General features: G+C 55.6%; 1 protein-coding gene across 1 annotated transcript in view; it reads left to right on the forward strand.

Annotated features, from left to right (window-relative positions):
• Positions 1 to 9,974, forward strand: part of IL22RA1 (interleukin 22 receptor subunit alpha 1) — a 14,345-nt gene extending 4,371 nt beyond the window's left edge. The window contains exons 4-7 of the mRNA XM_004705355.1: positions 8 to 183; positions 2,967 to 3,105; positions 7,544 to 7,665; positions 9,036 to 9,974. Coding sequence (XP_004705412.1) covers positions 8 to 183; positions 2,967 to 3,105; positions 7,544 to 7,665; positions 9,036 to 9,974 — 1,376 coding nt within the window. The remainder of the gene's footprint in view (positions 1 to 7; positions 184 to 2,966; positions 3,106 to 7,543; positions 7,666 to 9,035) is intronic.
• The last annotated feature ends 4,476 nt before the right edge of the window (positions 9,975 to 14,450 follow it).

Genomic DNA, 14,450 nt, shown 5'->3' on the forward strand with positions numbered 1-14,450 from the left:
TTCCCAGCTGCCATCAAACAGCCTGATGTGACCTGTGTCCCCAAAGTGAGCTCTGTCCAGGTGGTTATTCACCCCACCTTCACGCCCATACGTGGACAGGACGGCCGCCCGCAAACGCTGCAAGACATCTTCCAGGACCTGTTGTACCGCCTCCAGCTCCAGGTCAACCACACCTATGCCATGGTGAGAGAGGGCTGCACCCCAATCCTCCCCGCCTGGGACACCCCTTTCCACTAAACTAGGTCAACATTGCTCCAAGCAGAAAAGGGGCGTATCGTATGAATTAGCACCCCAGACTGTCTCTTAGGAGGCTCTCAGAGCCTCGCACACATCACAAACCACAGGCTGCCTCTGTAGCCTCACTGACCGAAGGCCTTGAGAAGCCTTGTGAGGGGGCAGGACCCCAGCGCCCACTGCTTTCAGTTAGCTGATGGCACATTTCTTTGACCAGAGATTTCTCTTTTTTTGGTAGAATATGGACTGTGTGTTTCACCTAATATTTCTCAATATCCGGGAACCGACCTCCATGAACAATGCAGGGGTCCACTGGGGGGGGTGCGGGGAGCCTGGAAACAAAGCCTCCTGTCGCAGGCAGATGCTTCAGCTTATGATAGAGAAACACGTGCTATAAAAGTCACTTCCTTTTACATTGAAAAATAAGCATTGTATCTTCCCCCTAGCGTGTGCACTCACCCATCATTTCAATGGAAGGAATATGTATTTCCAGCCTGCTCTCGGGCAGTTTATAATCTAGTAGGTGGGGAGGGGTTAAAGCAAGCACTCAAACATCTACAAGCAGGGGAACAGAGGAGTGTCATGGGGGAAATAAGAAGTCAGTTTCTAGAACGTTCTCCTCACTGGGGTCAATCCTGTTTGCTGAGCACTTCCTGTAGGCCAGGTAATAGATCCATGCTGTCAGCTAATATTTTCAGCAGCCCGATGACGAAGGTACAAAAAAAACCAAAAAGCAAAGCCGCAACTCACTGTCCTCGGGTTGATGTCCACTCGCAGAGACCCTATAGGACACAGAGAACTGCCCTGTGGGCTCCAAGACTTAACCTTGACGGGAGGAGAAAGCCCCCTTTCTCCTGAGGAACAGCCGGGGGGTTAAACAGCTGACCCTGCAGTTAGCAGCCCAGGGGTCACCCACTACACCACCAGGGCCCCAAGGAAATGCTTTCTCTCCGTTTTTCTCATGAAGAAACAGAGGCTCAGAGAGGTAAAGTCACTGGCTCAGAGAGGTAAAGTCACTGGCTCAGAGAGGTAAAGTCACTGGCTCAAAGTTGCTCAGCAACGTAGCCAAGACTCAAATCCAGCTCTGTTCAAAGCCCATCCACCCACCCGCTAGCCTACTTGCTTCTTATTCTGATCAGAGAGGGAAGCAAGAAAACCTGGGGCCTCTCTGGAAAGCTCAGAGCTGCCCCATTGGGCTGGGACATGTTAAACAGTTTCTAAAAGCGTGATCCAGAACCAAGTACCACGGAACTCCTACGACATGTCTCCCACATGCAGGGCCCACCCACGGGTCACGTTGCCACAGCTGCATCCTGGGGGTCAAGTGTGACCACAGTGAGGGTGTCGACGAGGGCAGCAGCTAGAATTTATATAGTCAGACCCATGGGTGGCACAAGGGGTAGAGCACCCTAAACGCAAAGTAAGCACTCGCTTACCTGTGCTTACTTCATCCTAATCGACCGTGAATGGTTTCACCACATCAGAGGTGCAAAAACCCACGTGAGATGGTCCACTCCGGATTGGGAATGCGCAGCGGCAAGCTCACAGTTCACCTTGTGCCTCAGGTGCTCCGTCTGTGTCAAGGACTGTAACTTTGGAAAGAGGCTTTGAGTCGATTGGAAAGGGCCGTGGAGCTGAGAGGTGAATGCCAGCCAGGCCCAGGAGCAAACCTTTTATTCTTTAGTGTGACTCCTTATGGTGACTTGCCCGGAGGTTACAGAGTAGGCCATCAGTTTTACATCAACAATTCCGGCACATTTTGCTTCCTCTCCTCCATTACAATCCTTGCAGTGAGTGTGCCCTTGTTAATCCCGCTCCCTGTTTCCATCTCTCCTTCTTGCCTCACCCTTCTGAACTCTGTCCTTAGGGAAATGCTGCCCTTTTGATCTTAAATAGTTGATTACACTAAGGTGTGCATTTGTTTTATTGTTCCCCGTATAGACCTATCTAGTGTTTGGGCTGAAATGTGAGCCACCAGGATGAGTTCAGTCCCGGCCTGAAGGGTGACTAAGGACCCTACTCTCAGGGTCCCACCAGTCTCTATTCGATCAGTAAGCCCGGTCTCTTTTATGATTTTGAGTTTTGTTCCACATTTTTTCCTCCCACTCTATCCAGGACCTTTACCGAGCAGTTGGGAGTGGTGGCCGGGCACCATCTAGTTCTTTTGGTCTCAGGGTCCTGGTGACTGATTTGTGTGTGGCCCATTAGTCCATTGGATTAATGACGGAGAATCTTTATTGGGGTGATAAAAATGGTATTGATCGCTACAGATTAATAAGAATGTAAGCACAAATACACCCTTACTTTACCTTCTTTATCAGAGACTCTAACGCTGGGAGGCTTGCACAGATACTAACATAGAAGTTGGAGACCGCAACGCACCCAGGAGCACTGTGGAAGAATCTGCTTCTGTATGATTCCAGCCGCAAAGGCCTTATGCAGCAGTGCTGTTTTGTAACACAAAGGGCGTCCAGGGTTGGAACCCAGTGGACGGCGACTGGTCTGGGCTTTTGTTTGGCCAATGGGCCAGGCATTGTTCTGTGGACGTGCACCACTTCTTGGATGCGAGGCTAAACAGAGGGGGTGGAGAACGGAGACTGGCCCACAGTTTCTGGTTGGGGAGTTCGAGGTACCGTTTCACTAAGCTTGACAACCCAGGAGAGGTGGGGGTACAGACTCTATGGAGACGGATGCTGTAAAAGGAATGACTGTGGGTTCTCTGTCCCCTTCAGCACCTTGAAGGGAAGCAGAAAGAATACGAGTTCTTTGGCCTGACCCCGGACACCGAGTTCCTTGGGAACGTTGTGATTTTTATTCCGAACTGGTATAAGAAGAGCGCCCCCTATGTGTGCCGAGTGAAGACTTTGCCAGGTGAGTTCAGCTGGAGCCAGAGGGAGAAGGAAGTTGTGAATCCAGGCATAAGCCCCTCTTCTCCTTGTAACCACGGTGAGACTTGGCCGTGCTCTAGAAAGCTGTGGGAGCATTGTTAGTGTTTTATTAAGGCTAATCTTTGTTTCTGCCTAAATGAATTGGTTGACAGGTATCATAGCAAATGTTTAATCTGCACCTTCCAGTGTGTGTCTGGATTTCCTATCTCTGGCAAGCTTCCTGTGTGCCCTGGTAAAACAAATTGATCTTAATATCAACCCAAGTGATCTATCCTGTGGGCCCGCAGGGGATGTGTACAGAAGCTGCAGGGGAGAGGACAGAGAAGATAAAAAGACCTCTCGCTATCACCCAAAGCCCAGTCATAATACGGCCATCGTAATAACTAGCACTTCTGCAGGAGTCACCAGGACTGCATAGTGTCAGGAGGCCCTGAGGGGTGCAAAGGGACAATATGCTCAGCTGCTAATGGACAGGTTGGAGGGTCAAGTCCGCTCACAGGCACCACCAAAGAAAGACGTAGGGGTTCTATTCTGACACACAGGGGGTCTCGTGAGTCCTAATTGATGCAGCAGCAGCTAGAAGTAGGCACTGGGCACCGCTCCGTACAGGCCTCATAAGCCATGCACGAAGCAGGCACTGTTACTGCCCTCATTTAACAGAGGCGGAAATTGGGGCTCAGAGTGGTTAAGTCACACAGCTGTGGAGTGGGGGTACCAGGGTTGAACCCAAGCAGCCAAACCCTGCTGACCGTGTTCTCCCAGTGTGCTATTACAGAAATAGTTCTGAGTCATCTGCCTGGTGAGATAATGTCTCATCCCCCTTCCTCTGCACACAAGGCTGAAACTTTACTCTGGTCATAAGTATCATGATGCTTTTATTAGTGCTCATTTTCATAGAGAGATAAAAATACTGTACTGCCCAGAGCTGTATGTGCAGAGGATGGAACTGACAGCGGGTGGGTTGGAAGGCTTTCGAAAGGCCCTCTCGACCTTCGTCATCATATTCAGGTTAATGATGCCCGTGGCGGTTACTGCTGCCACCAAGCCCGCTTCGGAGGTTACTGTTGGGGGCCACGACATCGATTTCAACTCATAGTGACCCCGTGTGGCAGCGCAGAACTGCCTCAGAGGCTCTCCTAGGCTGTATGTTACGGGAGCCCGTCCCCAGGTCTTGCTCCTACAGAGACAATGGGTGGGCTCGAGCGGTCAACCTTTCTGTGAGCAGCTGAGAGCTGAACCATCACACCTCCAGGGCCCCAGGCCAACATTCAGCACGGACTTGAGACTGAGGCTGGACATGATGGCAGGCACCTGGTAAGGGGGACAGGGAAGTGCCACATGAGGCCGGAGGGGGCCCCTGGGGGAGCTGGTCTAGTGTCAGCTAGCTGGACCCCCAGGGGCAACTGCAGCTGGCTGGACTCACTTGGCCCAAGCGAGAGAGTTGTTGGTCCTCAGCTGTGCCCAGAAACTTGACTCCCTCGTTTTCCCAGGAGCCCACAGAGAAGTGATTTCCCCACCCGAATCCTGGTGCCCTGGTTTACAGGGGAAGGGATGCCTCATGGGCTTTTCTTACCAGGCCACAGCCTTCCCGGGAAAAGAGCCACGGGGGAGACCAGAATAGAATTTGGCAAGAGCAGGACTAGACAGGGGAAACTGTCTTCATGTGGTCTGGGCTGAGAGCGGGCTGTTGATAGGTGCCATTGAGTCCCGTCCAGCTAGCAGGGACCCTCTGGACCCCAGGACGACACACCGCCTGGTCCTGCACCATCCTCACAACAGTTCTCATGAGGGAGCCCATGGCTGCAGCCGCTGCGTCCACGCATCCTGGCCAGGGTCTTCCTGTCTCACGGCCCCTCCATGGGGCCTGGTCTCTCCTGACACCATGTCCGAAGCACATTGAGATGAGATCTCTGAGAGGCAGTCTGGCTGTCCTTCTCCCAAGACAGATTTGCACCCATTCCAAAGAACAGTGACCCTTTCCTTGGACAAATTATAGAACAAGCTCACTGAGATCACGCTAAGGGTAGATGTGTGATTTAGGGTCCTCTTCCAGAGACCAAAATAGACAAATTGCCTCCCGTCCCTCCCCCCACCCTCTCCTCACGTTGGACAATGTCTAAGCCACCCCACGCCTCTTCAACAGGTGGATTGATGCAGGGGCTGCCATCACGGGTTCACCTATGACAACAATCGTGAGGATGGGGCAGGGCCCGGCAGTTTTCAGTCTATTGTGCACAGGGTTGCTGTGAGTCAGACTAACACACATGTTGTCAGACAATACCTAACAACAACATTGTTAAAAGCACCTACTCCATTGCCAACCGCTGTGTTCACTTCTTGATACATAGTATCTCCTTTAGTCTTATAACAATCTTATAACACCATCCCGTTTTCCAGATGCAGCGCTCCAGGAGCAGAGAGGTTGTGTAATATGTCTGGGGCCACACAGCTGATCAATGAGTCTAGCTTTGTCCACCCGAATCCTGGGCTCTCGCCACCCCTTTGCAAAGGTGTCCCCAGCCATTTCCTGCTGCCCCTGTGTTCTGGAGACTCTCTGACCTCCAGAGTTCAGGCCTCCGGGTCGCCTCCTCTCAGGAGTCCCAGGTAGTCCACAGAACGTCAGCATAGCAAGGGGAAGCTGTACAGGGTGCTAGGAGTCATCTCACCCCATGTCCTCATTCCACAGATGAGGCCAGGAGGGTGAGCTTCAGGGGGACGTGGGTCAGCCCCAGTATCTCCACTGAGTGGCCATGAGACCTTCGTCACTTCATGTCTCTGAGTCTCAGCCTCCCTCTGTCAGATGAGATCATCCTTCTGGAGTGTGTTGATGATTTAGTTAGATGACACAGGTAGCCCACCCAGCACAGGGCACGGCACATAGTCAGACTTCAGCAATCACTGGCTACTGTCAAGAGACACGATGGGTCGTCCCAAACCACTGTTATCTTTATCATTACCCTCTTCCTCCCTAAATAGCATATGAGCAATTGGCCAAACCAGAGAATGTTCCAAGTCCTTATTCTAAAGTGTACAATGAGCAGTGGGGTTCCCAGGAACCTGTGACAGGTCATGTGGAGACACGTGGGTCAGGGCTTCTCCCTGCAGCAGCAATGGGGGGGAGGGGTGACGTTGACAGCCGAGGTGACAGGCCGAGCCATGCAGGCCGGGGCCAAAGCTGAAAGTGGCAGAGGATCCCACAATTCCAGGGCCACCAGCAATGGCCAAGGTCACTGACCACTGCTGATTGACTTCCAAGCTGAAGCCACAGAGGAAGCCGGGATCAGACAAAAAAGCTGCCTAAAGAGTCTGAGCCCCCAGCTTTACCAGAAGTGCCACCAACCTCTTCCTCAGCAAGCCTTTCACCAGCCCCTTTGGGTGGTGACAGGAAGTGGCCGTGCCAAGGACGGCCTGTGCCAATCCAAAGATGCCAGACCATAGGGACGAGGCTCAGACATTGAAGCCCTTGTGGTGTTTCTCTTCCCCTTTAAGAAAGGGCAGTGCCTTCCCAGCCTCCTGGCCCGAGCAAAGTCCTGCTGGTCCCCAAGCCATAGGGGACCATCCCTGAGCCCTGAACTTTAGAACCTTCCCCCTGCCCCCCTCCCCACACACACAGCAAAGTGGCCAGGCTCACCTTGACCCTTTGGCCTCCCTTCCAGACCACACACTGGGCACTTGGGGCCCCCAGTCCCGTGTGCAGACAGCTCGAGCCTGCCTCCAATCTGTGCAGACCTCCTCCCGGGTTTCTTCCTCCTGAGGATCGCAGCTTGGCTCAGTGGGTGGCCAGGGGGGCAGGGAGGCCCTAGCCGTGTGCTCTGGGGCACCCGTAGCATGTGGGCCAGGCTCCTGGCAGCATGAGTTGGAGCCTGGGTGGGTTCCGGGGCACTCCCTGCACCTCCCCATTTTGACACAGCACCCCAACGACTCCAAGGATTCGAAATCCAGAGCCGACCTTCCAAGTTATTATCAAGAGGTGTCCAGGTGGGAACACGGCGCATAAGTTATTAAAAAGTGTAAAAACATGGTTTGCTGGCTCTGGCTATTCAGAGAAGCCTGGTGTGAGGACTAGGTCCCTGGGTGGCGTAGATGACTTGGTCTATTAACTAAAACGTTGGCGGTTCAGACCCACCCTGTGGAGCAGTGGAAGGCAGGCCTGGACATCTAAAGGTTACAGCCAAGAGAGGCCCGTGAGCCGTTCTGCGGTGGAACTCACAATTGCCTGCATTGCAGCCAACTCGGCAGACCCTGGTTGGTCCCGTGTCTACCCTGTGTGAACCTCCATCGGTGCCTTGGCCCTGGCCCCACAAATAGTGGGGTGAGGAGGCCCCGTAAGCCCTGGCTCTCTAGTATCCCCTGGAAAGCCAGCCCAGCTCCGGGCCGGGCCTCAGACTGACCCTGCCCTCTCCCCCTCCTGACTCTCCCAGACCGTACATGGACCTACTCCTTCTCAGGCGCCTTCCTGTTCTCCATGGGCTTCCTGGTCGCCATTCTCTGCTACCTGAGCTACAGATACGTCACGAAGCCCCCTCAGCCACCCAACTCCCTGGTGAGCCATCCGGGCTGGGGTAGGAGGGAAAGGCTGGCGGGCAGAGGCTCATTCTAGGCTCCTTGGGGGTGCTCACTGTCCAACATAGAGCCAGCAATGGCCTGGCCCCAAAAGGGTGGGCAGGGGGTGGTAATAACGGGTGTAGAACAGAAGCCCCATGCAGCCCTGAAAGCAAGCACCCAGGAAGCAGGCCACTGTCCCCACTGGAGAATGGGGATGGGGGGGGGGGCGCCTATGAACTGGCTGGGCGGGCAGCATAGCGCAGCCACGTGGGAACACAGGTGCAGGGTGGCCCACTTGCGCCCGTTTGGGTTTAGTTTTCGGGAGGAGCCAGCCTTTCAGATGGTGACATGTAATCCCCAATCCTCAAACATGGGCAACACAGTTGAAACCTGCAAGGCCCTGTGCCAGCCACACAGATCCCACAGCAGCCCACCTCTGGCTGCTGGCCCTGCCCTCAGCTCAGGTGGCAGGCCCCACGGGGACGGGAAGGTCTGGGCACCTGGGGCTAGCTCCGCCAAACCCAGGGACCTAGCAGCGTTTGGGCCAAACCTGTCGCTCGCTCAGGGTCACGGCTGGGCCCAGAGGAGGCACTTCCTGTAGAAACCCCGCCCCCATTCCCTAGCACCTCCTTCCCCAGCTTGTTCCCCATCATCCAGCCTTGGAAACTGGGATCTCTCCTTCCTGGATTAGGCTCTTCCTCCTCCTGCTCGCGGTATTTGTGAGACAGTGGTGGTCCCATGGTTAACACGCTCACCTTCCCTGGTGGCAACGTAGCCGTGACTCATAGGGCTGCTAACCACGAGGTCCGCAGTTTGAAGGCCCCGGCCGCTCTACTGGGGAAAGCCAAGGCTTTTGACTCCCAGAAAGAGTTACCATCTCAGAAACCCACAGGGGCAGTTCTGTCCTGTCCTCCAGGGTCCCTGTGAGTTAGAATCGACTCGATGGCAGTGAGTTTGGTTTGGGGTTCCACTGGGATCCAGGTTCGATGGCCGGCCCAGGCATCGTCTTACAGTCACCACTGAGGGGGTTTCAATGGAGGGTCCAAATTATGATGAAACTGGCAGGCCTGGCTCTACGGCCCCAAACCAGCCATGGAAAGCTCAGTGGAGCGCAGTGATCTGAGCCGTGGACTAGGAGCTGACTCACGGCAGCCTCAAGAGAGCCCAGAGCCTCCATCTCCCCTCTGAGATAGCCCAGCCTCTAGAAGTGGCCTTTACCCCAAAGCCTGGGAGTCCCTGTGCCTTCCCAGAGTTGCCAACACTCGGACGCTTCTAGAAAGCAAAGGAGGAGGTAGTGTACCCGTATCATGAGGAAGCCTCCCAGATGCCACCAGGTGCCTGCTGAAGTAGAGTGCTGTCCCCACACAGAACGTCCAGCGTGTCCTGACCTTCCAGCCGCTGCAGTTCCTCCAGGAGCACATCCTGATCCCAGCCTTGGACCTCAGCGGCCCCAGCGGCCTCTCCCAGCCAGTCCAGTACACCCAGGTGAAGGTGCCGGCGCCCAGGGAGCCCCCAGGAGCCCCGCAGCTGCACGATCTGCCTGAGATCACCTACTTGGGGCAGGTGAACTCCTCCCGTCTCCAGCCTCCCAACGGGCCACCTCATCAGGCACTGTCCCCGCTGTCCTATGCACCTCAGGCTGGCCCTGAAACCAGGCCCTCATCCTACACACCTCAGGCCCCCCCCAAAGCTGAACCCCCACACTACACTCCACAGACTCTGTCTGAGGTCCTACCTTCCTCCTACGCCCCCCAGGCCACTCAGACTAGCTGGCCTCCCTGCTATGGGGTGTGTTTAGAAGGCTCTGGCAAAGACTCCCCTGTGGCACCCTCCAGTCCCAAGCACCCCATCCCTAAAGGTCCGCCCCAGAAAGAGGTTCTGGCCAGAAACTATGTTCCAGATGGCCTTTCCGTGCCTGCTGTGACCTCCTTGGCCTTGGAGGAGCCCCCAAAAGCAAAACCCTTCCACCAGCACCTGGAGGGTGACAGAGACATTGCTCCTGACCTGAATGGGGAGCCAAGGACACCAGGGTACTTAAAGGGCCAGCTCCCCCTGCTGTCCTCTGTCCAGATCGAAGGCCATCCTGTGTCCCTCCCTTTGCACACCCCTCCCCCTCCAAGCTCCCCCTCAGAACAAGGTCCAAGCCACTGGGGCCTGCTGGAGACCCTTGTGTGCCCCAAGGATGAGGTTTCAATGTCCAAGACAGAGACAGGAAACACAGACCCTCTGACCCCAGACCTGGAGCCGCCTGTTGAGCTGGGGTCCCTCTTCAAAGGCCTGGCTCTGACTGTGCAGTGGGAGGCCTGAAGGGAGAGCCACTGAGAGGCAGGGGCAAGGGCTGCTCTCCCTGTCTCCACTGACCTCACCCCCCCAATTATCACTTCAACGTGTGTCCTCCCTGCAGCCCAGCTCCAGGTGGGTGTCCTTGAGCAAATCGGAGGGTGGGGACCCTGGCTGTCCGCTCCCATTGCCCATTGGAGCTAAGAGATGTGATCAGGAATTGCCTGGAGGAGTTACGCATAGCATGCTGTGGGAGCGCAGGTCCCTGGAGGGAGGGGTCAGTGCCGGGAGATGGCCCAGAGGTCCAGGGCCCTAGTTCCTAGTGTTCTGCCTCACAAAAGCCCTCCAGGAGTACACGACCGTCCACCCTGCTCCCGGCCAGCTTTGTCAGCGAGCATGATGGAGAGTGAGCTCCCTGCCTGCTCTGCACCCCCAAAGGGGAGGACAGGAGTCTGAAACAGGGTGTCTGCTGGAACCAGACATCCTGCACCGCTGCCCCGGCCAGAGGTGGCACCATGGCAGGACTCCAGGGAGGGGCACAGCCTGCAGCTCATGCCTAACCAGGGCGACCTCCTGAAATGCCACCAATTTTACCTCATTCATCCCCTCCCTGGAGACTCTCCCTGAAATGCAAGTGCCCCCAGGGAGGGAGAACACGCTGCTTTTCTGCAAGAAGGCGTTTCAGGCCCTGTCCTGTCCTGAGAGCAGCATCCGAAAGGACGCTGGGACCGTGGGGTCCCTGGAGGCGATGCCAGCAACAAGCTGACTTCCTTCCCGCGTTGGGAGCTCAGCATAGCTGGGCCGGCATCCCGGCCTTGCTACTTACCAGCTGCATGACTTACAGGCAAGTGAATTGCAGCTTGGTTCCCGCGGTTCCTGTATCTGTAAGATGGGAAGGGTCAGTCCTCCCTCACAGAGTGGTGATGAAGAAGAAATAAAATAACATCTACATGCTTGAGAGCCAGCAGTGCCCAAGAAACGGCAGCTATTTTCTACTGTGGTTGTTTGTTTTTTAACAAGGGACGGTACAGGGAGTGACCCGCTCCCCAATTTGGGATAGCTTCAGAAGCCTCCTGGTCTCACCGGCTCACCGGGTCCGGTTTCCTCAGAATCGCTCCTGGTCAGGCCCTGGGCTGTGGGGACACACAGGGGAGGGAGGGACTGCAGGGATTCCAGAAACAGGGGCCAGAGACAAATGAGGCTGCAGGTGGGAGCTGTTTTGGAAGTGGCATGGTCACCTGGTCCCCAGACCTTTGGGCCTTCTTGCAGGCCTGCCTGCCCGCCCCCCACCAGCCCCACCCCACCCCACCCCGCCGCCCCCCCTTACTAGAGGCCACTCCAAGTCCACAGTGTCCACCTGCCTCTTGCACCTGCTCCCAGGTGAGGGCAGGGCCCCTTGCTGCATGACTCAGGGTGCTGTCATCTTCTACTGGCATCTCAGGTGGCCCCAGTGATGAGGCAACGGAGGCCCATGGAGGACAGGGGACTCACTGAAGGCCCCCTGGAGACCTGGACAGAGTTGGAGCTCAAGCCTTGGGCTTTTTGTCCTCATCAACAGAAGGAATGTCCCTCACTTGTTTGGATTCTTGGAGAACGAGATTGTGGGGGTACAAGGAGGAGAGGGCGCCGAGGGGGGTCCCTGAGGAGCAAACGCACCCCCGTCTCAAGAGCTCTGAACATTCCTGAGAATGGGATCAAACTCCAGTTACCTGGGGGCCCAGGGCATACCATTTTCCTTCCCTGTACCCAGGTGCGTCCCCCTTCTCCTCCCTGCACTGCAGCTGAAGGCCACACCGTGCTTATCAGTCTGTTATTAATATTTAACGTCTCTCCAGGGCCACCGGTTTAGGTCCCATATCCTGTGACAGGTGTGGGTGGCTCCCGGCTCTCAGCAGCTATAGCTCTCTGCCGTGCTGATGCCTCCTCCCTCCCCCACCCGGCCAAAGGCCTGCTTCCTGTCACCTGGGGAAAACTTGGCCAAAGGTTGATTCTCTTCACCTGGCCCGTTAACAAATACACAGGTGAGCAGATGGGCTACCCTCAGGCAGGTAAGTGAGGCAGGTTGCAAAGAGCTCTTCCGACCCCCAGGGCCACTCAGCTCCCTGCGCTCCTGCAGACGTGCCGCAAGCTGCACGATCCATACACTCTCCGGCCTCCCGGGCTGGTTGTGGCTACAGCCGCAGTAGGGGCTGGGCTGGGAGACTGGGCCCCATTCCCAGGAGTTTCCACAGCCCAGCCCCCAAAAGGGTGAGTCCCTAAGGGGCTGCCTGCCTGGAAAGCCGGGCAGAGCCAAGCCTCGGAGTAAGCAATAGTCGGCATGGCAGTAACAGTTACAGAGACAGAAGGAAGACTTCAGCCATGTTGCTTGGCTGTTCACATCCTGTATTACCCACCTGCCTGTGCCCCCCTCCACTACAGGTGGTGTCATTGATCACTTGCCCAGGAAGAAAATGGGGCTAAAGAAGCCATTTGCTTAAGTCAATTCCCAAACTTGCCTCATCATGAGAATCCCTTGGGGAGCTTCCCCAGACAGTAGGCTGGGGGGTGGGTGTGTGGGGTCCTGAAATCTGCATTTTTAATAAATACCTTTGGCAAGTCTTATCAGGTAAGTGGAGGAAGCAGTGTCTTAATACTACCACCTCATATTGCCTCCCTAGGATTGTCCCCCAGACAAGGAGTAGGGAGCAACAAGGCCACGTGGGTGATACCCCCCCATCACCCGCAAAGCCCCCCCACTTCCCAGGATGTGCATGGACTGCCATGGGTTTCCACTTGGGCTTCCCAGAGGACTAGAGGCTAGGCCCCTCTCTTTCTACAGCTGAGTATCAGCCTGGACTAGGAGCTGTAACCAGACGGCACTACAAGTCCCCTGCAGCTATCCCCACCCCTCCTTCCTGACAGTGGAACAGAAACAACAAGCCCACACAGGAAGGAACCTCCAGAGGAATACAGACTGCCCCTCTCCACCTCCCCCGCCCCTACTCCCCCCACCCCAGTCCCAGAAAATGGGCTCTTCTCCCAAAAGACATGCCTAAGCCGGGCATTTCCAACTCAGACCTCGGTTTCCCAGCAGCTATGTCAAGAATGGTTGGGTTACCAAATCCTTTCAGGACTAGTACTCATTACATTACTATAATCTACTTAATTACCTAATCCTTTAGAATGAATGGGTGCCAGTTGGGTCCTCCCTGAAACAGAGGTGGAATGAGGAGGACAAGACATTTGCTCAGGTGACTCAGGTCAAGGACGAGGGGGAAGAAGCCATCTGTGGCAGGGAATCCTTCAGGCCATGATGCAGAGTGGACCATACCTTGGCTAGCCCAACCTTGAGCTCCAGAGTACATTTTGCCTCAAAGCAATCTTACTTTGGAGAGAAATGACCAGCCTTTCTGGCCTTTGTCAACCATGTCCTGATGGCACAGTGGTTTACGCATTCAGCTAGTAACCCAAGGGTCAGTTGTTCAAACCCAGCCATCGCTCCATGGGAGAGGCCTGCACCAGCCTGCTTCACTCTCTAGAATCAGGTTGGGCAGCCCGGTCTGCTCCCTGGAGGCTGCGGAAGAGCAGGACTTCGCGGTGGATCCTGACATGGTCCCTTAACCTCACAGCTGACATGCTCCTTCTGGAAGGGATGCAAGAGGCCAGCCTCGTGACTGCCACACAAGCATGTGTGGGCATGAGATCAGAACTACCAAACCCCAAACCTGCCGCCAGGCCGATGCCATATGGGGCTGCAATCCCAAAGTCAGCAGTTCAAAACCACCAGCTGCTCCTTGGGCTGTAGAAAACCACAGGGCTTTCTACTCCCATAAAGAATCAAAGAACCACTCACTGCCCTTGAGTCGATGCTGACACCTAGTGACCCCTGTGGGTTTCTGAGACTGCCTTTAGAGAGGTGCTGACCATGCAGATCACTCTCCCAACAGGGCTCCCGCGCTCCCACACAGAGCGACGGTCTCGGAAATTCACAGGGCCAGTTCTACCCTGTCCAGAGGGTGCCTATGAGTCGGCATCGACTGGATGCCGTGAAGGAGGTTCCTCCACCCTCCTATGCCCGAGTCCAGATCAGAACCACCGGCTACCCTTCCTCTGCCACCCCAAGCTCTCTGGGTGGCGTTGTGAATCAACTTGGAATCGTAGGGTTGGTGGTTTAAATCCACCCTTCGGCGGCACTTGAAAAAGGCCCAACGATCTGTTTCTGTAACGATGACAGTCAAAGGCCTGTGGAGCTGCTCCCCTCGGCGGGATTGCCGTGACAGCATCACTTGGCAGCAACGTTTGCAAACTGAGAAGGGGGCGTGCAGGTCGTTGTGTAGAAGGGCTGATGCTGAGAGGAGGGGCAGCTTGTCGGAGGCCAAGGACAGGGGTGGGGAGCAGCTCCACCTGTTGCTGCAGCCTGAGAAATGCTGCGAGGAGGGGACAGCCCCCCCCCCCTCATAGTTCTTACCCATTGTCACTGCATGCTCTCAGTGCTGCTATATTTAAGACCCGTGCAGGCTCCAG

The sequence above is a fragment of the Echinops telfairi genome, unplaced genomic scaffold (assembly GCF_000313985.2).
Source record: "Echinops telfairi isolate 266 unplaced genomic scaffold, ASM31398v2 ScPeMD7_7457;HRSCAF=8495, whole genome shotgun sequence".
In the NCBI taxonomy this organism is placed as follows: Eukaryota; Metazoa; Chordata; class Mammalia; order Afrosoricida; family Tenrecidae; genus Echinops; species Echinops telfairi.